This window comes from Gobio gobio (genome assembly GCF_949357685.1).
Source record: "Gobio gobio genome assembly, chromosome: 14".
In the NCBI taxonomy this organism is placed as follows: domain Eukaryota; kingdom Metazoa; phylum Chordata; class Actinopteri; order Cypriniformes; family Gobionidae; genus Gobio; species Gobio gobio.
In genome coordinates, this window is record NC_137107.1 from 44,488,747 (window position 1) to 44,514,821 (window position 26,075).

General features: G+C 37.1%; 1 protein-coding gene across 1 annotated transcript in view; it reads right to left on the reverse strand.

Annotated features, from left to right (window-relative positions):
- Positions 1–26,075, reverse strand: part of lrrc8aa (leucine rich repeat containing 8 VRAC subunit Aa) — a 63,298-nt gene that overhangs the window by 19,034 nt on the left and 18,189 nt on the right. The window contains exon 2 of the mRNA XM_079834067.1: positions 1,642–2,341. Coding sequence (XP_079690193.1) covers positions 1,642–2,331 — 690 coding nt within the window. The 5' untranslated portion in view covers positions 2,332–2,341. The remainder of the gene's footprint in view (positions 1–1,641; positions 2,342–26,075) is intronic.

The following is a 26,075-nucleotide window of genomic DNA, read 5'->3' on the forward strand; positions in this document are numbered from 1 at the left end:
CAATGTGACAAATAATACAATTTAATTAAATGAAGTAATAAAATAAAATGGCTAAAATATAATAAATATAAATACATATTTAATAACATTTATCAACCAGCCTAAGATTACATAAGTATAGTATAATTATTAGTATAAGAAGTAAATATACTTTTATAAATTATAAATATATTTAATAAATACTATAATATAGTATTTATCAAATATATTTATTTATTTATTATTATTATTATCATCAATACTTTTCAGCATCGGATAAAAAAGGTATATTTTATTTATTAATATATTTAAAAAAAAAAAAATTATACATATATTTATTAAATATATATTAATATATTAACTATTTACTTAATATTTAGCAATACTTTTCAACATTGGATGAAAGAAATATATATATTTTTTTAATTATATGAAGTATATATAAATGTGTAAACCATAAATATATTAATATATACATATTTATTTAACAATATTAATCAATATTTTTTAGAATTTAATTAAAAAAGCATATTTTATTTATTAGTACATGAAGAATAAATGTATAAATATTTACTAAATATATTTTAATAGAGAAATATTTATTTAATAATATTTAGCATATGAAGTAAGAATAAATGAATAAATTATAAATATTTACTAAATATATTTTAATAGAGAAATATTTATTTAATAATATTTAGCATTAGATTTTTCGGATGAAAGAAGTATATTTCGTTTACTAGTATATGAAATATGAATAAATGTATAAATTAAATATATACATAAATATTTGTTAGTAATATTTATTAATACTTTTAAGTACAGGGTGAAATATGTACATTTTATTTATTAGTATAGGAAGTAAACATACATTTATAAATTATAAATATATTTATTAAATACTAATATAGAAATATTTATTTAACTAATTTATTTAATATTTATTTATTTATTTATTTATATAACATTTCCAATTCTTTTCAGCATCGGACAAAATAAGTATATATTTTTTATATATAGTATATTAAGCAAGCAAAATCGTAAATATTTATTAAATATATAAATATTTACATTAATATTTATAAAGACCTTTCAGAATTGGATGAAATAAATATATTTTATTTAATAGTATATGAAGTATGTATAAATGTGTAAATTATAAATATATACATTAATATATAAATATTTATTTAATAATATTCAGCAATACATTTTTTAATATCGGATGAAATAAGTACATGTTATTTATTAGTAAAGAAAGTAAATATACATTTATTAAATACTAATGTATAAATATTTATTTAATAGTATTACAATACATTTCAGTATTAGGAGGAAATAAGTATGTTTTATTTATTTGTATATAGCATAAGTAGAATACGTATTAAAATATATATTTATCAATACTTTTCAGCATTGGAATATGAACAGAGTATAAATAATAAATATCTCTTTATATTTAGGTATATTTGCCACAATGCAATTCTAGTCTTGCCCTCTCCACTGATGCTGCCTTCGAATTGAGCTAAAAGAAGGTATTTTGGAGGAATAAAGGAACAGCCTTCTCATCTGGAGTGCACCTATGATGCCTTAAAATGCTGACTACAGAGGCAGTTCACTAGGTTTTGGAATACAGCGTTAATAACTAGACATCCCACACACCTTCTCAAACAGCGCCTTGGCCTGCTCCCCTTCCTTCTTATCCAAGACACCCGTCTCCGAGCGGTCCACGATGCCCTGCTCAAGCCGGGACTTGGTCCTCTGCAGCATTGGAACGCTTGCTTCCACATCCTGGTCACTGATGCTGGAGGCCTTCTTATCCATGGAGCCGTTCATCTTCCCCGCCGGCTTCGGGTCGCTCTCCTCCACCACCGTCTCAGACAGCGCGCGCGTCGTCCACGGCGAGTCAAAGCATTTCAACAGAATGGACACGAAGTGCTCCAGCTTCGAACTGGTCCGTGGAAACTTAAACCAGAAGTTACTACACGCTAGAAAAATCAGCGTGTGCAGCAGCACCAGATACGGGAAGTACTTGGCGAACCAGTGGAGCTTGTTCTCGTAACACACAGCGTCCACATAGTTGTACTGGTGCCTGTCCAGGTCATACTGGATGCCTTTGGGCTCAGGGTTGAGCGGCACGCTAACATTGAGCTGTTCGCAGGTCTGGTTGACGACCCATTTGCATGGCAGGCAAATCATCTTGTCCTGCGTGACCTGCAGTGTGCCACCGAACACCGCGATCATCAGCATGACGATGGAGATGTAGTCTGTGAACACGTCCCACCATGGTTTCAGAATTCGATACGCCGGCTGTGTGTCAGCAAAGTACCGCAGCTCAGTGATGGGAATCATGACAGTTTACCTGAGGGACAGAGAGAAGGAGAAGCTGACACACCGCTAATGATAGGCAAGTAATAATCAAAGCACAAAATAAAACATATTTTGAATATTATTCTCAACTTTTTGTAAAAGCTAATTTCTACAATAAATCAAAATTCATTTAAATTAAAAAGGCCATTTCTGCAATAAATCAATTTTATTAAAAATAACAGTTTGTAAAAGGTCATTTCTACAATATTTTAATTTAATTTATTGTAGAAAGAAATTACCTTTTACAAACTTATTTTATTCTTAATTTCATTAAAATTTATTTTAAACTTCATTTTAATTAATTGCAGAAATTACCTTTTTATTTTTTATTTAATTTAAATTCATTGTAATTTATTGTAGAAATTACCTTTTACAAACTTTTATTTTTAATTTAATTTTGATTAATTGCAGAAATTACCTTTTTATTTTTAATTTAATTTAATTTAATTTTAATTTATTGTAGAAATTAATAATTAAATTGAACTAAAAATATAATAGTTTGTAAAAAGGTAATTTCTACAATAAATTAGAATTAAATAAAAAATAAAAAAGGTAGTTTCTGCAATAAATTAAAAATATAGCTGCAAGCAGCAATACCGGGGCCAAGCGCAAAGAAGAAGACAAGACATGCCAAAATGGCTGGCAGTGTCAGATCAACTGGAGCAATGAGCAATTAATCACGTTTTAAGATGATTTTAAGCAAAAGGCTGAAAATGCATTGTAGTCTGAGAGTGTCAGACCAACTGCAACAATTAACAATTATACAGTTTAAGAAGATTAGGCAAAATGGCTGAAATATCATATATAGAGTCACTGATAATATAAGTTAATGGTTTATCACTTTTGACCAATAGGTGGCACAGATACGAAATTGATGTGGTGTGGTCAGAATAAGGGAACAATGACACATGCAAAGTTTGATGCCAATATGTCAAAGCATTGCAGAGATACAGCCTCAAGAGTAATTTTGGCATAATGGCTCAACTTCGTCGCTGCGGTTTACAAAAACGGTTTCATCTATTGATGCAAAATCCCTAACTTTTTGTTGACACAGTCTGAAGATGATACGATTCGATTTTGGTGGAAATTGGACAAACGGTCTAGGATGAGTTTGAAAAAGTAGGTTTTGATCAAATAAGAACATTGAGGACAGGATGTTTGACCAAATATGGAAAAATTAGTATCTCTGTTCTCGGCATGAGCCAATGACTGGATTATGACCAGTTTCATTAAACTAGGCTAATTTAATCAAAAGTTATTAGCATGTTTGTAAATTTTGTTATAACCTCTGACCACAAGGTGGCACTGCCCCAAAACGTTTTGAGTACCTTCAAAGCATGGTGCGGAAGACCCATACCAAGTTTCGTAACGATAGACTAATGCGTTTGTAAAATATAGTATTTTAGCACATAATTCAAAATGGCCGAGAGCCAAAATGGCCGATATGGTAAAATTGAATATCAGACAACTCTGAATACCGTCCTGAATCTAACGAGACAACTTTTATGATTTTTGGACAAACAGTTCAAAAGTTATAAGCAAAAATAGCCATTTTTTGTATCTCCGGACCAGTAGGTGGCGCTGCGCCGAAACGCTGCAAGTTGCTTCAGGTCATGCTTGTGATGACATATACCAAGTTTGGATTGAACACGATAAAGCGTTGCGGAGATATAGCCTTATGAGTGTTTTTGCAACCGCTACGTAAAATTTGTGTGCACGTTTATCAAAAACGATTTGACGAATCAACTTGATTTGCAAGATTTTTTGTCAGCATGGTCTGAAGATGATCTGGTTCAATTTTCGTGCAAATCGGACAAACCGTCTAGGACGAGTTCGCAAAAGTAGGTTTTTTGGAAAATTAAATATGGCGGGGAAATTATCATGACCGAAAATGACGTCATAGGATGCAATTGAATCGGCATGAGCCAATGAATGTATTATGACCAGTTTCATTATACTAAGCTAATTAAATCAAAAGTTATTAGCATTTTTGTCAAGTTTGTTATAACTTTTGACCACAAGGTGGCACTGCCCCAAAACTTTTTGAGTACCTTCAGGGCATGGAGTGGAAGTCACATACCGAGTTTAGTAACAATACACTAATGCATTTGTAAAATATAGCATTTTAGCACATAATTCAAAATGGCCGACAGCCAAAATGGCCGATATGGTAAAAATGAATATCAGACGACTCGGCATGCCGTCCTGAATCTAACGAGACCACTTTTATGATTTTTGGACAAACGGTTCAAAAGTTATAAGCAAAAACAGCCATTTTTTGTATCTCCGGACCAGTAGGTGGCGCTGTGCCGAAATGCTGCATGTTGCCTCAGGTCATGCTTGTGATGACATATACCAAGATTGGTTTGAATACGATAAAGCGTTGCGGAGATATAGCCTTATGAGTGTTTTTGCAACCGCTACGCAAAATTTGTGTGCGCGTTTATCAAAAACGATTTGACAAATCAACTTGATTTGCAAGATTTTTTGTCAGCATGGTGTGAAGATGATCTGGTTCAATTTTCGTGCAAATCAGACAAGCCGTCTAGGACGAGTTCGTAAAAGTAGGTTTTTTGGAAAATTAAAAATGGCGGGGAAATTATCATGACCGAAAATGACTTCATAGGGTGCAATTAAATCGGCATGAGCCAATGAATGTATTAGGACCAGTTTCATTTAACTAAGCTAATTTAATCAAAAGTTATTAGCATTTTTGTAAATTTTGTTATAACCTTTGACCACAAGGTGGCACTGCCCCAAAACTTTTTGAGTACCTTCAAAGCATGGTGCGGAAGACACATACCAAGTTTCGTAACGATAGACTAATGAGTTTGTAAAATATAGTATTTTAGCACATAATTCAAAATAGCCGACATTCAAAATGGCCGATATGGTAAAATTGAATATCAGACGACTCGGCATGCCGTCCTGAATGTAACGAGACCACTTTTATGATTTTTCGACAAACAGTTCAGAAGTTATAAGCAAAAATAGCAATTTTTCGTATCTCCGGACCAGTAGGTGGCGCTGCGCCGAAACGCTGTATGTTGCCTCAAGTCATGCTTGTGATGACATGTACCAAGTTTGGTTTGAATACGATAAAGCGTTGCGGAGATATTGCCTTAAGTGTGTTTTTGCAACCGCTACGTAAAATTTGTTTGCGCGTTTATCGCAAATGATTTGACGAATCAACTTGATTTGCAAGATTTTTTGTCAGCATAGTCTGAAGATGATTTGGTTCAATATTCGTGCAAATCAGATGAACCGTCTAGGACGAGTTCGCAAAAGTAGGTTTTTCGGCAAATTTAAAATGGCGGGAAAATTATTATGACGGAAAATGAAGTCATATGGTGCAATCGATTCGTCTTGAGCCAAGGAATCAGAGGAAAAAAGAATTTTGTTTCTAGCCCTTATGGTTCAAAAGTTATTAGCATAAACATGAGTCAAATTTTGGACTGATGGTGGCGCTAGAGGGATTGAGTTAGAGACTCCAAATTTGCAATGGAGACACTTCAGACTGTCCTCTTTAAGTGTGCCAAATTTCATAACTTTTTACCATACGGTTCTATGGGCTGCCATAGACTTCGTGGCGGAAGAAGAAGAAGAAGAAGAAGATGAAATATAGCTGCAAGCAGCAATACCGGGGCCAAGCGCAAAGAAGAAGACAAGACATGCCAAAATGGCTGGCAGTGTCAGATCAACTGGAGCAATGAGCAATTAATCACGTTTTAAGATGATTTTAGGCAAAAGGCTGAAAAATGCATTGTAGTCTGAGAGTGTCAGACCAACTGCAACAATGAACAATTATACAGTTTAAGAAGATTAGGCAAAATGGCTGAAATATCATATATAGAGTCACTGATAATATAAGTTAATGGTTTATCACTTTTGACCAATAGGTGGCACAGTTACGAAATTGATGTGGTGTAGTCAGAATAAGGGAACAATGACACATGCAAAGTTTGATGCCAATATGTCAAAGCATTGCAGAGATACAGCCTCAAGAGTCATTTTGGCATCATGGCTCAACTTCGTCACTGCGGTTTACAAAAACGGTTTCATCTATTGATGCAAAATCCCTAACTTTTTGTTGACATAGTCTGAAGATGATACGATTCGATTTTGGTGGAAATTGGATAAACGGTCTAGGATGAGTTTGAAAAAGTAGGTTTTGATCAAATAAGAACATTGAGGACAGGATGTTTGACCAAATATGGCAAAATTAGTATCTATGTTCTCGGCATGAGCCAATAAATGTATTATGACCAGTTTCATTAAACTAGGCTAATTTAATCAAAAGTTATTAGCATGTTTGTAAATTTTGTTATAACATCTGACCACAAGGTGGCACTGCCCCAAAACTTTTTGAGTACCTTCAAAGCATGGTGCGGAAGACATGATTTTTGGACAAACAGTTCAAAAGTTATAAGCAAAAATAGCCATTTTTTGTATCTCCGGACCAGTAGGTGGCGCTGCGCCGAAACGCTGCATGTTGCTTCAGGTCATGCTTGTGATGACATATACCAAGATTGGTTTGAATACGATAAAGCGTTGTGGAGATATAGGCTTATGAGTGTTTTTGCAACCGCTACGCAAAATTTGTGTGCGCGTTTATCGAAAACGATTTGACAAATCAACTTGATTTGCAAGATTTTTTGTCAGCATGGTCTGAAGATGATCTGGTTCAATTTTCGTGCAAATCGGACAAACCGTCTAGGACGAGTTCGTAAAAGTAGGTTTTTTGGAAAATTAAAAATGGCGGGGAAATTATCATGACCGAAAATGACATCATAGGTTGCAATTGAATCGGCATGAGCCAATGACTCTATTATGACCAGTTTCAATATACTAGGCTAATTTAATCAAAAGTTATTAGCATTTTTGTCAAGTTTGTTATATCTTTTGACCACAAGGTGGCACTGCCCTAAAACTTTTTGAGTACCTTCAGGGCATAGCAAGGAAGTCACATACCGAGTTTAGTAACAATATACTAATGCATTTGTAAAATATAGCATTTTTTGACAAAATTGAAAATGGCCGACAGCCAAAATGGCCGATATGGTAAAATTGAATATCAGACGACTCGGCATGCCGTCCTGAATGTAACGAGACCACTTTTATGATTTTTGGACAAACAGTTCAGAAGTTATAAGCAAAAAGAGCAATTTTTCATATCTCCGGACCAGTAGGTGGCGCTGCGCCGAAACGCTGTATGTTGCCTCAAGTCATGCTTGTGATGACATGTACCAAGTTTGGTTTGAATACGATAAAGCGTTGCGGAGATATTGCCTTAAGAGTGTTTTTGCAACCGCTGCGTAAAATTTGTTTGCGCGTTTATCGCAAATGATTTGACGAATCAACTTGATTTGCAAGATTTTTTGTCAGCATGGTCTGAAGATGATCTGGTTCAATTTTCGTGCAAATCGGATGAACCGTCTAGGACGAGTTCGTAAAAGTAGGTTTTTCGGAAAATTCAAAATGGCGGGAAAATTTTTATGACGGAAAATGACGTCATAGGATGCAATCGATTCGTCTTGAGCCAAGGGATCAGAGGAAAAAAGAATTTTGTTTCTAGCCCTTATGGTTCAAAAGTTATTAGCATAAACATGAGTAAAATTTTGGACTGATGGTGGCGCTAGAGGGATTGAGTTTGAGACTCCAAATTTGCTACGGTGACATTTCAGACTGTCCTCTAATAGTGTGCCAAATTTCACAACTTTTTACCATACGGTTCTATGGGCTGCCATAGACTTCGTGGCGGAAGAAGAAGAAGAAGAAGAAGAAGAAGAAGAAGATGAATAATAATAATAAGAACGGGAACGGTTTCAATAGGTGCCTACGCACCTTCGGTGCTTGGCCCCTAATAATAAATATAGCTGCAAGCAGCAATACCGGGGCCAAGCGCAAAGAAGAAGACAAGACATGCCAAAATGGCTGGCAGTGTCAGATCAACTGGAGCAATGAGCAATTAATCACGTTTTAAGATGATTTTAAGCAAAAGGCTGAAAATGCATTGTAGTCTGAGAGTGTCAGACCAACTGCAACAATTAACAATTATACAGTTTAAGAAGATTAGGCAAAATGGCTGAAATATCATATATTGAGTCACTGATAATGTAAGTTAATGGTTTATCACTTTTGACCAATAGGTGGCACAGATACGAAATTGATGTGGTGTGGTCAGAATAAGGGAACAATGACACATGCAAAGTTTGATGCCAATATGTCAAAGCATTGCAGAGATACAGCCTCAAGAGTCATTTTGGCATAATGGCTCAACTTCGTCGCTGCGGTTTACAAAAACGGTTTCATCTATTGATGCAAAATCCCTAACTTTTTGTTGACACAGTCTGAAGATGATACGATTCGATTTTGGTGGAAATTGGACAAAAGGTCTAGGATGAGTTTGAAAAAGTAGGTTTTGATCAAATAAGAACATTGAGGACAGGATGTTTGACCAAATATGGAAAAATTAGTATCTCTGTTCTCGGCATGAGCCAATGACTGGATTATGACCAGTTTCATTAAACTAGGCTAATTTAATCAAAAGTTATTAGCATGTTTGTAAATTTTGTTATAACCTCTGACCACAAGGTGGCACTGCCCCAAAACGTTTTGAGTACCTTCAAAGCATGGTGCAGAAGACATGATTTTTGGACAAACAGTTCAAAAGTTATAAGCAAAAATAGCCATTTTTTGTATCTCCGGACCAGTAGGTGGCGCTTGCCCGAAACGCTGCATGTTGCTTCAGGTCATGCTTGTGATGACATATACCAAGATTGGTTTGAATACGATAAAGCGTTGTGGAGATATAGGCTTATGAGTGTTTTTGCAACCGCTACGCAAAATTTGTGTGCGCGTTTATCGAAAACGATTTGACAAATCAACTTGATTTGCAAGATTTTTTGTCAGCATGGTCTGAAGATGATCTGGTTCAATTTTCGTGCAAATCGGACAAACCGTCTAGGACGAGTTCGTAAAAGTAGGTTTTTTGGAAAAATAAAAATGGCGGGGAAATTATCATGACCGAAAATTACATCATAGGTTGCAATTGAATCGGCATGAGCCAATGACTCTATTATGACCAGTTTCAATATACTAGGCTAATTTAATCAAAATTTATTAGCATTTTTGTCAAGTTTGTTATATCTTTTGACCACAAGGTGGCACTGCCCTAAAACTTTTTGAGTACCTTCAGGGCATAGCAAGGAAGTCACATACCGAGTTTAGTAACAATATACTAATGCATTTGTAAAATATAGCATTTTTTGACAAAATTCAAAATGGCCGACAGCCAAAATGGCCGATATGGTAAAATTGAATATCAGACGACTCGGCATGCCGTCCTGAATGTAACGAGACCACTTTTATGATTTTTGGACAAACAGTTCAGAAGTTATAAGCAAAAATAGCAATTTTTCGTATCTCCGGACCAGTAGGTGGCGCTGCGCCGAAACGCTGTATGTTGCCTCAAGTCATGCTTGTGATGACATGTACCAAGTTTGGTTTGAATACGATAAAGCGTTGCGGAGATATTGCCTTAAGAGTGTTTTTGCAACCGCTACGTAAAATTTGTTTGCGCGTTTATCGCAAATGATTTGACGAATCAACTTGATTTGCAAGATTTTTTGTCAGCATGGTCTGAAGATGATCTGGTTCAATTTTCGTGCAAATCGGATGAACCGTCTAGGACGAGTTCGTAAAAGTAGGTTTTTCGGAAAATTCAAAATGGCGGGAAAATTTTTATGACGGAAAATGACGTCATAGGGTGCAATCGAATCGTCTTGAGCCAAGGAATCAGAGGAAAAAAGAATTTTGTTTCTAGCCCTTATGGTTCAAAAGTTATTAGCATAAACATGAGTCAAATTTTGGACTGATGGTGGCGCTAGAGGGATTGAGTTTGAGACTCCAAATTTGCTACGGTGACATTTCAGACTGTCCTCTATTAGTGTGCCAAATTTCACAACTTTTTACCATACGGTTCTATGGGCTGCCATAGACTTCGTGGCGGAAGAAGAAGAAGAAGAAGAAGAAGAAGAAGAAGAAGATGAATAATAAATATAGCTGCAAGCAGCAATACCGGGGCCAAGTGCAAAGAAGAAGAAAAGACATGCCAAAATGGCTGGCAATGTCAGATCAACTGGAGCAATGAGCAATTAATCACGTTTTAAGATGATTTTAGGCAAAAGGCTGAAAAATGCATTGTAGTCTGAGAGTGTCAGACCAACTGCAACAATGAACAATTATACAGTTTAAGAAGATTAGGCAAAATGGCTGAAATATAATTTATAGAGTCACTAATAATATAATCTAATGGTTTATCACTTTTGACCAATAGGGGGCACAGTTACGAAATTGATGTGGTGTGGTCAGAATAAGGGAACAATGACACATGCAAAGTTTGATGCCAATATGTCAAAGCATTGCAGAGATACAGCCTCAAGAGTCATTTTGGCATCATGCCTCAACTTCGTCGCTGCGGTTTACAAAAACGTTTCATCTATTGATGCAAAATCCCTAACTTTTTGTTGCCATAGTGTGAAGATGATGCGATTCGATTTTGGTGGAAATTGGACAAACGGTCTAGGATGAGTTTGAAAAAGTAGATTTTGATCAAATAAGAACATTGAGGACAGGATTTTTGACCAAATATGGCAAAATTAGTATCTATTTTCTCGGCATGAGCCAATAAATGTATTATGACCAGTTTCATTAAACTAGGCTAATTTAATCAAAAGTTATTAGCCTTTTTGTAAATTTTGTTATAACCTCTGACCACAAGGTGGCACTGCCCCAAAACTTTTTGAGTACCTTCAAAGCATGGTGCGGAAGATATGATTTTTGGACAAACAGTTCAAAAGTTATAAGCAAAAATAGCCATTTTTTGTATCTCCGGACCAGTAGGTGGCGCTGCGCCGAAACGCTGCATTTTGCCTCAGGTCATGCTTGTGATGACATCTACCAAGATTGGTTTGAATACGATAAAGCGTTGTGGAGATATAGGCTTATGAGTGTTTTTGCAACCGCTACGCATAATTTGTGTGCGAGTTTTTCGAAAACGATTTGACAAATCAACTTGATTTGCAAGATTTTTTGTCAGCATGGTCTGAAGATGATATGGTTCAATTTCTGTGCAAATCGGACAAACCGTCTAGGACGAGTTCGCAAAAGTAGGTTTTTTGGAAAATTAAAAATGGCGGGGAAATTATCATGACCGAAAATGACATCATAGGTTGCAATTGAATCGGCATGAGCCAATGACTCTATTATGACCAGTTTCAATATACTAGGCTAATTTAATCAAAAGTTATTAGCATTTTTGTCAAGTTTGTTATATCTTTTGACCACAAGGTGGCACTGCCCTAAAACTTTTTGAGTACCTTCAAAGCATGGTGCGGAAGACACATACCAAGTTTCGTAACGATAGACTAATGAGTTTGTAAAATATAGTATTTTAGCACATAATTCAAAATGGCCGACAGCCAAAATGGCCGATTTGGTAAAATTGAATATCAGACGACTTGGCATGCCTTCCTGAATCTAACGAGACCACTTTTATGATTTTTGGACAAACGGTTCAAAAGTTATAAGCAAAAATAGGCATTTTTCATATCTCCGGACCAGTAGGTGGCGCTGCGCCGAAACACTGCATGTTGCCTCATGTCATGCTTGTCATGACATGTACCAAGTTTAGTTTGAACACGATAAAGCGCTGCGGAGATATTGCCTTAAGTGTGTTTTTGCAACCGCTACGTAAAATTTGTTTGCACGTTTATCAAAAACGATTTGACGAATCAACTTGATTTGCAAGTTTTTTTGTCAGCATGGTCTGAAGATGATCTGGTTCAATTTTCGTGCAAATCGGATGAACCGTCTAGGACGAGTTCGCAAAAGTAGGTTTTTCGGAAAATTCAAAATGGCGGGAAAATTTTTATGACGGAAAATGACGTCATAGGGTGCAATCGATTCGTCTTGAGCCAATGGATCAGAGGAAAAAAGAATTTCGTTTCTAGCCCTTATGGTTCAAAAGTTATTAGCATAAACATGAGTCAAATTTTGAACTGATGGTGGCGCTAGAGGGATTGAGTTTGAGACTCCAAATTTGCTACGGTGAAATTTCAGACTGTCCTCTATTAGTGTGCCAAATTTCACAACTTTTTACCATACGGTTCTATGGGCTGCCATAGACTTCGTGGCGGAAGAAGAAGAAGAAGAAGAAGAAGAAGATGAAATATAGCTGCAAGCAGCAATACCGGGGCCAAGCGCAAAGAAGAAGACAAGACATGCCAAAATGGCTGGCAGTGTCAGATCAACTGGAGCAATGAGCAATTAATCACATTTTAAGATGATTTTAGGCAAAAGGCTGAAAAACGCATTGTAGTCTGAGAGTGTCAGACCAACTGCAACAATTAACAATTATACAGTTTAAGAAGATTAGGCAAAATGGCTGAAATATCATATATTGAGTCACTGATAATGTAAGTTAATGGTTTATCACTTTTGACCAATAGGTGGCACAGATACGAAATTGATGTGGTGTGGTCAGAATAAGGGAACAATGACACATGCAAAGTTTGATGGCAATATGTCAAAGCATTGCAGAGATACAGCCTCAAGAGTAATTTTGGCATAATGGCTCAACTTCGTCGCTGCGGTTTACAAAAACGGTTTCATCTATTGATGCAAAATCCCTAACTTTTTGTTGACACAGTCTGAAGATGATACGATTCGATTTTGGTGGAAATTGGACAAACGGTCTAGGATGAGTTTGAAAAAGTAGGTTTTGATCAAATAAGAACATTGAGGACAGGATGTTTGACCAAATATGGAAAAATTTGTATCTCTGTTCTCGGCATGAGCCAATGACTGTATTATGACCAGTTTCATTAAACTAGGCTAATTTAATCAAAAGTTATTAGCATGTTTGTAAATTTTGTTATAACCTCTGACCACAAGGTGGCACTGCCCCAAAACGTTTTGAGTACCTTCAAAGCATGGTGCGGAAGACATGATTTTTGGACAAACAGTTCAAAAGTTATAAGCAAAAATAGCCATTTTTTGTATCTCCGGACCAGTAGGTGGCGCTGCGCCGAAACGCTGCATGTTGCTTCAGGTCATGCTTGTGATGACATATACCAAGATGGGTTTGAATACGATAAAGCGTTGTGGAGATATAGGCTTATGAGTGTTTTTGCAACCGCTACGCAAAATTTGTGTGCGCGTTTATCGAAAACGATTTGACAAATCAACTTGATTTGCAAGATTTTTTGTCAGCATGGTCTGAAGATGATCTGGTTCAATTTTCGTGCAAATCGGACAAACCGTCTAGGACGAGTTCGTAAAAGTAGGTTTTTTGGAAAATTAAAAATGGCGGGGAAATTATCATGACCGAAAATGACATCATAGGTTGCAATTGAATCGGCATGAGCCAATGACTCTATTATGACCAGTTTCAATATACTAGGCTAATTTATTCAAAAGTTATTAGCATTTTTGTCAAGTTTGTTATATCTTTTGACCACAAGGTGGCACTGCCCTAAAACTTTTTGAGTACCTTCAGGGCATAGCAAGGAAGTCACATACCGAGTTTAGTAACAATATACTAATGCATTTGTAAAATATCGCATTTTTTGACAAAATTCAAAATGGCCGACAGCCAAAATGGCCGATATGGTAAAATTGAATATCAGACGACTCGGCATGCCGTCCTGAATGTAACGAGACCACTTTTATGATTTTTGGACAAACAGTTCAGAAGTTATAAGCAAAAATAGAAATTTTTCGTATCTCCGGACCAGTAGGTGGCGCTGCGCCGAAACGCTGTATGTTGCCTCAAGTCATGCTTGTGATGACATGTACCAAGTTTGGTTTAAATACGATAAAGCGTTGCGGAGATATTGCCTTAAGAGTGTTTTTGCAACCGCTACGTAAAATTTGTTTGCGCGTTTATCGCAAATGATTTGACGAATCAACTTGATTTGCAAGATTTTTTGTCAGCATGGTCTGAAGATGATCTGGATAAATTTTCGTGCAAATCGGATGAACCGTCTAGGACGAGTTCGTAAAAGTAGGTTTTTCGGAAAATTAAAAATGGCGGGAAAATTTTTATGACGGAAAATGACGTCATAGGGTGCAATCGAATCGCCTTGAGCCAAGGAATCAGAGGAAAAAAGAATTTTGTTTCTAGCCCTTATGGTTCAAAAGTTATTAGCATAAACATGAGTCAAATTTTGGACTGATGGTGGCGCTAGAGGGATTGAGTTTGAGACTCCAAATTTGCTACGGTGACATTTCAGACTGTCCTCTATTAGTGTGCCAAATTTCACAACTTTTTACCATACGGTTCTATGGGCTGCCATAGACTTCGTGGCGGAAGAAGAAGAAGAAGAAGATGAAATATAGCTGCAAGCAGCAATACCGGGGCCAAGCGCAAAGAAGAAGACAAGACATGCCAAAATGGCTGGCAGTGTCAGATCAACTGGAGCAATGAGCAATTAATCACGTTTTAAGATGATTTTAAGCAAAAGGCTGAAAATGCATTGTAGTCTGAGAGTGTCAGACCAACTGCAACAATTAACAATTATACAGTTTAAGAAGATTAGGCAAAATGGCTGAAATATCATATATTGAGTCACTGATAATGTAAGTTAATGGTTTATCACTTTTGACCAATAGGTGGCACAGATACGAAATTGATGTGGTGTGGTCAGAATAAGGGAACAATGACACATGCAAAGTTTGATGCCAATATGTCAAAGCATTGCAGAGATACAGCCTCAAGAGTAATTTTGGCATAATGGCTCAACTTCGTCGCTGCGGTTTACAAAAACGGTTTCATCTATTGATGCAAAATCCCTAACTTTTTGTTGACACAGTCTGAAGATGATACGATTCGATTTTGGTGGAAATTGGACAAACGGTCTAGGATGAGTTTGAAAAAGTAGGTTTTGATCAAATAAGAACATTGAGAACAGGATGTTTGACCAAATATGGAAAAATTAGTATCTCTGTTCTCGGCATGAGCCAATGACTGTATTATGACCAGTTTCATTAAACTAGGCTAATTTAATCAAAAGTTATTAGCATGTTTGTAAATTTTGTTATAACCTTTGACCACAAGGTGGCACTGCCCCAAAACGTTTTGAGTACCTTCAAAGCATGGGCGGAAGACATGATTTTTGGACAAACAGTTCAAAAGTTATAAGCAAAAATAGCCATTTTTTGTATCTCCGGACCAGTAAGTGGCGCTGCGCCGAAACGCTGCATGTTACTTCAAGTCATGCTTGTGATGACATATACCAAGATTGGTTTGAATACGATAAAGCGTTGTGGAGATATAGGCTTATGAGTGTTTTTGCAACCGCTACGCAAAATTTGTGTGCGCGTTTATCAAAAACGATTTGACAAATCAACTTGATTTGCAAGATTTTTTGTCAGCATGGTCTGAAGATGATCTGGTTCAATTTTCGTGCAAATCGGACAAACCGTCTAGGACGAGTTCGTAAAAGTAGGTTTTTTGGAAAATTAAAAATGGCGGGGAAATTATCATGACCGAAAATGACATCATAGGTTGCAATTGAATCGGCATGAGCCAATGACTCTATTATGACCAGTTTCAATATACTAGGCTAATTTAATCAAAAGTTATTAGCATTTTTGTCAAGTTTGTTATATCTTTTGACCACAAGGTGGCACTGCCCTAAAACTTTTTGAGTACCTTCAAGGCATAGCAAGGAAGTCACATACCGAGTTTAGTAACAATATACTAATGCATTTGTAAAATATAGCATTTTTTGACAAAATTCAAAATGGCCGACAGCCAAAATGGCCGATATGGTAAAATTGAATATCAGACGACTCGGCATGCCGTCCTGAATGTAACGAGACCACTTTTATGATTTTTGGACAAACAGTTCAGAAGTTATAAGCAAAAATAGCAATTTTTCGTATCTCCGGACCAGTAGGTGGCGCTGCGCCGAAACGCTGTATGTTGCCTCAAGTCATGCTTGTGATGACATGTAGCAAGTTTGGTTTGAATACGATAAAGCGTTGCGGAGATATTGCCTTAAGAGTGTTTTTGCAACCGCTACGTAAAATTTGTTTGCGCGTTTATCGCAAATGATTTGACGAATCAAATTGATTTGCAAGATTTTTTGTCAGCATGGTCTGAAGATGATCTGGTTCAATTTTCGTGCAAATCGGATGAACCGTCTAGGACGAGTTCGTAAAAGTAGGTTTTTCGGAAAATTCAAAATGGCGGGAAAATTTTTATGACGGAAAATGACGTCATAAGGTGCAATCGAATCGTCTTGAGCCAAAGAATCAGAGGAAAAAAGAATTTTGTTTCTAGCCCTTATGGTTCAAAAGTTATTAGCATAAACATGAGTCAAATTTTGGACTGATGGTGGCGCTAGAGGGATTGAGTTTGAGACTCCAAATTTGCTACGGTGACATTTCAGACTGTCCTCTATTAGTGTGCCAAATTTCACAACTTTTTACCATACGGTTCTATGGGCTGCCATAGACTTCGTGGCGGAAGAAGAAGAAGAAGAAGAAGAAGAAGAAGAAGATGAAATATAGCTGCAAGCAGCAATACCGGGGCCAAGCGCAAAGAAGAAGACAAGACATGCCAAAATGGCTGGCAGTGTCAGATCAACTGGAGCAATGAGCAATTAATCACGTTTTAAGATGATTTTAAGCAAAAGGCTGAAAATGCATTGTAGTCTGAGAGTGTCAGACCAACTGCAACAATTAACAATTATACAGTTTAAGAAGATTAGGCAAAATGGCTGAAATATCATATATTGAGTCACTGATAATGTAAGTTAATGGTTTATCACTTTTGACCAATAGGTGGCACAGATACGAAATTGATGTGGTGTGGTCAGAATAAGGGAACAATGACACATGCAAAGTTTGATGCCAATATGTCAAAGCATTGCAGAGATACAGCCTCAAGAGTAATTTTGGCATAATGGCTCAACTTCGTCGCTGCGGTTTACAAAAACGGTTTCATCTATTGATGCAAAATCCCTAACTTTTTGTTGACACAGTCTGAAGATGATACGATTCGATTTTGGTGGAAATTGGACAAACGGTCTAGGATGAGTTTGAAAAAGTAGGTTTTGATCAAATAAGAACATTGAGGACAGGATGTTTGACCAAATATGGAAAAATTAGTATCTCTGTTCTCGGCATGAGCCAATGACTGTATTATGACCAGTTTCATTAAACTAGGCTAATTTAATCAAAAGTTATTAGCATGTTTGTAAATTTTGTTATAACCTCTGACCACAAGGTGGCACTGCCCCAAAACGTTTTGAGTACCTTCAAAGCATGGTGCGGAAGACATGATTTTTGGACAAACAGTTCAAAAGTTATAAGCAAAAATAGCCATTTTTTGTATCTCCGGACCAGTAGGTGGCGCTGCCCCGAAACGCTGCATGTTGCTTCAGGTCATGCTTGTGATGACATATACCAAGATTGGTTTGAATACGATAAAGCGTTGTGGAGATAGAGGCTTATGAGTGTTTTTGCAACCGCTACGCAAAATTTGTGTGCGCGTTTATCGAAAACGATTTGACAAATCAACTTGATTTGCAAGATTTTTTGTCAGCATGGTCTGAAGATGATCTGGTTCAATTTTCGTGCAAATCGGACAAACCGTCTAGGACGAGTTCGTAAAAGTAGGTTTTTTGGAAAATTAAAAATGGCGGGGAAATTATCATGACCGAAAATGACATCATAGGTTGCAATTGAATCGGCATGAGCCAATGACTCTATTATGACCAGTTTCAATATACTAGGCTAATTTAATCAAAAGTTATTAGCATTTTTGTCAAGTTTGTTATATCTTTTGACCACAAGGTGGCACTGCCCTAAAACTTTTTGAGTACCTTCAGGGCATAGCAAGGAAGTCACATACCGAGTTTAGTAACAATATACTAATGCATTTGTAAAATATAGCATTTTTTGACAAAATTCAAAATGGCCGACAGCCAAAATGGCCGATATGGTAAAATTGAATATCAGACGACTCGGCATGCCGTCCTGAATGTAACGAGACCACATTTATGGTTTTTGGACAAACAGTTCAGAAGTTATAAGCAAAAATTGCAATTTTTCGTATCTCCGGACCAGTAGGTGGCGCTGCGCCGAAACGCTGTATGTTGCCTCAAATCATGCTTGTGATGACATGTACCAAGTTTGGTTTGAATACGATAAAGCGTTGCGGAGATATTGCCTTAAGAGTGTTTTTGCAACCGCTACGTAAAATTTGTTTGCGCGTTTATCGCAAATGATTTGACGAATCAACTTGATTTGCAAGATTTTTTGTCAGCATGGTCTGAAGATGATCTGGTTCAATTTTCGTGCAAATCGGATGAACCGTCTAGGACGAGTTCGTAAAAGTAGGTTTTTCGGAAAATTCAAAATGGCGGGAAAATTTTTATGACGGAAAGTGACGTCATAGGGTGCAATGGAATCGTCTTGAGCCAAGGAATCAGAGGAAAAAAGAATTTTGTTTCTAGCCCTTATGGTTCAAAAGTTATTAGCATAAACATGAGTCAAATTTTGGACTGATGGTGGCGCTAGAGGGATTGAGTTTGAGACTCCAAATTTGCTACGGTGACATTTCAGACTGTCCTCTATTAGTGTGCCAAATTTCACAACTTTTTACCATACGGTTCTATGGGCTGCCATAGACTTCGTGGCGGAAGAAGAAGAAGAAGATGAATAATAAATATAGCTGCAAGCAGCAATACCGGGGCCAAGCGCAAAGAAGAAGACAAGACATGCCAAAATGGCTGGCAGTGTCAGATCAACTGGAGCAATGAGCAATTAATCACGTTTTAAGATGATTTTAAGCAAAAGGCTGAAAATGCATTGTAGTCTGAGAGTGTCAGACCAACTGCAACAATTAACAATTATACAGTTTAAGAAGATTAGGCAAAATGGCTGAAATATCATATATTGAGTCACTGATAATGTAAGTTAATGGTTTATCACTTTTGACCAATAGGTGGCACAGATACGAAATTGATGTGGTGTGGTCAGAATAAGGGAACAATGACACATGCAAAGTTTGATGCCAATATGTCAAAGCATTGCAGAGATATATCCTCAAGAGTCATTTTGGCATAATGGCTCAACTTCGTCGCTGCGGTTTACAAAAACGGTTTCATCTATTGATGCAAAATCCCTAACTTTTTGTTGACACAGTCTGAAGATGATACGATTCGATTTTGGTGGAAATTGGACAAACGGTCTAGGATGAGTTTGAAAAAGTAGGTTTTGATCAAATAAGAACATTGAGGACAGGATGTTTGACCAAATATGGAAAAATGAGTATCTCTGTTCTCGGCATGAGCCAATGACTGTATTATGACCAGTTTCATTAAACTAGGCTAATTTAATCAAAAGTTATTAGCATGTTTGTAAATTTTGTTATAACCTCTGACCACAAGGTGGCACTGCCCCAAAACGTTTTGAGTACCTTCAAAGCATGGTGCGGAAGACATGATTTTTGGACAAACAGTTCAAAAGTTATAAGCAAAAATAGCCATTTTTTGTATCTCCGGACCAGTAGGTGGCACTGCGCCGAAACACTGCATGTTGCTTCAGGTCATGCTTGTGATGACATATACCAAGATTGGTTTGAATACGATAAAGCGTTGTGGAGATATAGGCTTATGAGTGTTTTTGCAACCGCTACGCAAAATTTGTGTGCGCGTTTATCGAAAACGATTTGACAAATCAACTTGATTTGCAAGATTTTTTGTCAGCATGGTCTGAAGATGATCTGGTTCAATTTTCGTGCAAATCGGACCAACCGTCTAGGACGAGTTCGTAAAAGTAGGTTTTTTGGAAAATTAAAAATGGCGGGGAAATTATCATGACCGAAAATGACATCATAGGTTGCAATTGAATCGGCATGAGCCAATGACTCTATTATGACCAGTTTCAATATACTAGGCTAATTTAATCAAAAGTTATTAGCATTTTTGTCAAGTTTGTTATATCTTTTGACCACAAGGTGGCACTGCCCTAAAACTTTTTGAGTACCTTCAGGGCATAGCAAGGAAGTCACATACCGAGTTTAGTAACAATATACTAATGCATTTGTAAAATATAGCATTTTTTGACAAAATTCAAAATGGCCGACAGCCAAAATGGCCGACATGGTAAAATTGAATATCAGACGACTCGGCATGCCGTCCTGAATGTAACGAGACCACTTTTATGATTTTTGGACAAACAGTTCAGAAGTTATAAGGAAAAATAGCAATTTTTCGTATCTCCGGACCAGTAGGTGGCGCTGCGCCGAAACGCTGTATGTTGCCTCAAGTCATGCTTGTGATGACATGTACCAAGTTTGGTTTGAATACGATAAAGCGTTGCGGAGATATAGTCTTATGAGTGTTTTTGCAACCGCTACGTAAAATTTGTTTGTGCGTTTATCGCAAATGATTTGACGAATCAACTTGATTTGCAAGATTTTTTGTCAGCATGGTCTGAAGATGATCTGGTTCAATTTTCGTGCAAATCTGACAAACCGTCTAGGACGAGTTCGCAAAAGTAGGTTTTTTGGAAAATTAAATATGGCGGGGAAATTATCATGACCGAAAATGACGTCATAGGGTGCAATTGAATCGGCATGAGCCAATTAATGTATTATGACCAGTGTCATTATACTAAGCTAATTAAATCAAAAGTTATTAGCATTTTTGTCAAGTTTGTTATAACTTTTGACCACAAGGTGGCACTGCCCCAAAACTTGTTGAGTACCTTCAGGGCATGGAGTGGAAGACACATACCAAGTTTAGTAACAATACACTAATGCATTTGTAAAATATAGCATTTTAGCACATAATTCAAAATGGCCGACAGCCAAAATGGCCGATATGGTAAAATTGAATATCAGACAACTCGGCATGTCGTCCTGAATCTAACGAGACCACTTTTATGATTTTTGGACAAACGGTTCAGAAGTTATAAGCAAAAACAGCCATTTTTTGTATCTCCGGACCAGTAGGTGGCGCTGCGCCGAAACGCTGTATGTTGCCTCAAGTCATGATTGTGATGACATGTACCAAGTTTGGTTTGAATACGATAAAGCGTTTCGGAGATATTGCCTTAAGTGGGTTTTTGCAACCGCTACGTAAAATTTGTGTGCGCGTTTATCAAAAACGATTTGACGAATCAACTTGATTTGCAAAATTTTTTGTCAGCATGGTCTGAAGATAATCTGGTTCAATTTTTGTACAAATCGGATGAACCGTCTAGGACGAGTTCGCAAAAGTAGGTTTTTCGGTTAATTAAAAATGGCGGGAAAATTATCATGGCGGAAAATGACGTCATAGGGTGCAATCGAATTGTCTTGAGCCAAGAAATCAGAGGAAAAAAGAATTTTGTTTCTAGCCCTTATGGTTCAAAAGTTATTAACATAAACATGAGTCCAATTTTGGACTGATGGTGGCGCTAGAGGGATTGAATTAGAGACTCCAAATTTGCTATGGAGACACTTCAGACCGTCCTCTATAAGTGTGCCAAATTTCATAACTTTTTACCATACGGTTCTATGGGCTGCCATAGACTTCGTGGCGGAAGAAGAAGAAGAAGAAGAAGAAGAAGAAGATGAATAATAATAATAATAGGAACGGGAACGGTTTCAATAGGTGCCTTCGCACCTTCGGTGCTTGGCCCCTAAATATAGCTGCAAGCAGCAATACCGGGGCCAAGCGCAAAGAAGAAGACAAGACATGCCAAAATGGCTGGCAGTGTCAGATCAACTGGAGCAATGAGCAATTAATCACGTTTTAAGATGATTTTAAGCAAAAGGCTGAAAATGCATTGTAGTCTGAGAGTGTCAGACCAACTGCAACAATTAACAATTATACAGTTTAAGAAGATTAGGCAAAATGGCTGAAATATCATATATTGAGTCACTGATAATGTAAGTTAATGGTTTATCACTTTTGACCAATAGGTGGCACAGATACGAAATTGATGTGGTGTGGTCAGAATAAGGGAACAATGACACATGCAAAGTTTGATGCCAATATGTCAAAGCATTGCAGAGATACAGCCTCAAGAGTAATTTTGCCATAATGGCTCAACTTCGTCGCTGCGGTTTACAAAAACGGTTTCATCTATTGATGCAAAATCCCTAACTTTTTGTTGACACAGTCTGAAGATGATACGATTCGATTTTGGTGGAAATTGGACAAACGGTCTAGGATGAGTTTGAAAAAGTAGGTTTTGATCAAATAAGAACATTGAGGACAGGATGTTTGACCAAATATGGAAAAATTAGTATCTCTGTTCTCGGCATGAGCCATTGACTGTATTATGACCAGTTTCATTAAACTAGGCTAATTTAATCAAAAGTTATTAGCATGTTTGTAAATTTTGTTATAACCTCTGACCACAAGGTGGCACTGCCCCAAAACGTTTTGAGTACCTTCAAAGCATGGTGCGGAAGACATGATTTTTGGACAAACAGTTCAAAAGTTATAAGCAAAAATAGCCATTTTTTGTATCTCCGGACCAGTAGGTGGCGCTTGCCCGAAACGCTGCATTTTGCCTCAGGTCATGCTTGTGATGACATCTACCAAGATTGGTTTGAATACGATAAAGCGTTGTGGAGATATAGGCTTATGAGTGTTTTTGCAACCGCTACGCAAAATTTGTCTGCGCGTTTATCGAAAACGATTTGACAAATCAACTTGATTTGCAAGATTTTTTGTCAGCATGGTCTGAAGATGATATGGTTCAATTTCTGTGCAAATCGGATAAACCGTCTAGGACGAGTTCGCAAAAGTAGGTTTTTTGGAAAATTAAAAATGGCGGGGAAATTATCATGACCGAAAATGACATCATAGGGTGCAATTGAATCGGCATGAGCCAATGACTCTATTATGACCAGTTTCAATATACTAGGCTAATTTAATCAAAAGTTATTAGCATTTTTGTCAAGTTTGTTATATCTTTTGACCACAAGGTGGCACTGCCCTAAAACTTTTTGAGTACCTTCAGGGCATAGCATGGAAGTCACATACCGAGTTTAGTAACAATATACTAATGCATTTGTAAAATATAGCATTTTTTGACAAAATTCAAAATGGCCGACAGCCAAAATGGCCGATATGGTAAAATTGAATATCAGACGACTCGGCATGCCGTCCTGAATGTAACGAGACCACTTTTATGATTTTTGGACAAACAGTTCAGAAGTTATAAGCAAAAATAGCAATTTTTCGTATTTCCGGACCAGTAGGTGGTGCTGCGCCGAAACGCTGTATGTTGCCTCAAGTCATGCTTGTGATGACATGTACCAAGTTTGGTTTGAATACGATAAAGCGTTGCGGAGATATTGCCTTAAGTGTGTTTTTGCAAACGCTACGTAAAATTTGTTTGCGCGTTTATCGAAAATGATTTGACGAATCAGCTTGATTTGCAAGATTTTTTGTCAGCATGGTCTGAAGATGATCTGGTTCAATTTTCGTGCAAATCGGATGAACCGTCTAGGACGAGTTCGTAAAAGTAGGTTTTTCGGAAAATTCAAAATGGCGGGGAAATTTTTAAGACGGAAAATGACGTCATAGGGTGCAATCGATTCTTCTTGAGCCAAGGAATCAGAGGAAAAAAGAATTTTGTTTCTAGCCCTTATGGTTCAAAAGTTATAAGCATAAACATGAGTCAAATTTTGGACTGATGGTGGCGCTAGAGGGACTGAGTTTGAGACTCCAAATTTGCTACGGTGACATTTCAGACTGTCCTCTATTAGTGTGCCAAATTTCACAACTTTTTACCATACGGTTCTATGGGCTGCCATAGACTTCGTGGCGGAAGAAGAAGAAGAAGAAGAAGAAGAAGAAGATGAATAATAATAATAATAGGAACGGGAACGGTTTCAATAGGTGCCTTCGCACCTTCGGTGCTTGGCCCCTAATAATAAGAACGGGAACGGTTTCAATAGGTGCCTTCGCACCTTCGGTGCTTGGCCCCTAATAATAATAATAATAGGAACGGGAACGGTTTCAATAGGTGCCTTCGCACCTTCGGTGCTTGGCCCCTAATAATAATAATAAGAACGGGAACGGTTTCAATAGGTGCCTTCGCACCTTCGGTGCTTGGCCCCTAATAATAATAATAAGAACGGGAACGGTTTCAATAGGTGCCTTCGCACCTTCGGTGCTTGGCCCCTAATAATAAGAACGGGAACGGTTTCAATAGGTGCCTTCGCACCTTCGGTGCTTGGCCCCTAATTAAATTAAAATTCAGTTTGTAAAAGGTAATTTGCATAAACAGTGTCATTCCTAAGCATTTCATGTCATGCCCAGTCTTTTGCAGAAGGTAATGTGTGTATAATTACATTAAATAAATAAAATACAATATTATGCTTCATCTAATTCTCAACCTTTTGCAAAAGTTAATTTCTACCTAAAAATTCATAAATAAAATATTTAGCATAAGGTAATTCAAAAAAGTATTTCATTTAATTTTTAACCTTTTCGAAAGATAATTTCTACCAATAGATAAAATATAATAAATAATAAAGGAATAGATCTTTACAAAAATTATCCAAACACAATCAGAGTTATATTAAAAAACTGTTCAATAGAGTTATTGAAGCTCCAAAAAGCACATCTTAAAGTTTTAAATATGGATAATTTTCTTACACCAACCCATCGCTTTGCTTCAGAAGGCCTTTATTAACCCCCTGGAGTCGTATGGATTATTTTAATGGATCACTCCCATTATAAAGCTTGGAAGAGCCAGGATATGTTTTCAAAGCAGAATGTCATATACACCTAGTGTCACCTTGTGTGTGAATGTATGGTATGGGAACTGCTCTGTAACAGGAAGGCCCTGCAACGTGTGGTCAAGTTGGCAGAGAAAATTGTGGGATGCAGCCTCCCGGCAATCAGTGACATATCCATCAACAGATGCAGGGATAGGGCTATCAGCATTATGAAGGACTTCTCCCACCCTGCCAATAGACTATTTGTCCCTCTCCCCTCAGGCAGGAGCTCAGAACTAGAACAACCAGTAGGGCTGGGCAAAAAAATCGATTTTTCGATTAATAATTTTTTCAAACATTGAACATAAGATTAACATAAATCTAATTACTAGCCTTCTCCACTAGATGTCACTTATTTGCCTTGCGCGATGTTACAAAGGAGCGAGCGGTGCGCCTGTTATTCATTCATTCATTCATTCAGTGGTTAAATGGCGGCTTCCGGTGCGTTGTCGACGTTTGTAATGCTGAGGTGAAATGCTGTAGTAATACTACAAATCTGCGGAGCCATTTGATGAGACATCACCCAGACGTTGCAACACCCCCACATCCGATCGCACAACCGCTAAAAATAGATCACATACATGCTTGCTTTGCATTATTATCATTGTATTAAACTTGAGCGTTCACTTAAGCATGCACGTTAGCCATTATAGACATATTCAAATCAGCAGCGCAGGACCAATAATTCAAACCTAATAGCTTATATCATAAACAGATTTCCTCAAATAAAAGTTAGTCCACATAAGTCAGCATGTTAAGGTATTGTTGTTCGTTACCACGGCAACGACTTGTGTCCAGGTATGAATGCGCTTCTCTACACTAAATTTTTCAACTAAACATCGAAATAAATCTAATTATTAAACTAAATTAACCATTTAAACTAAATTACTGATCTAATTATTGATCTAAAGCTTACACTGTC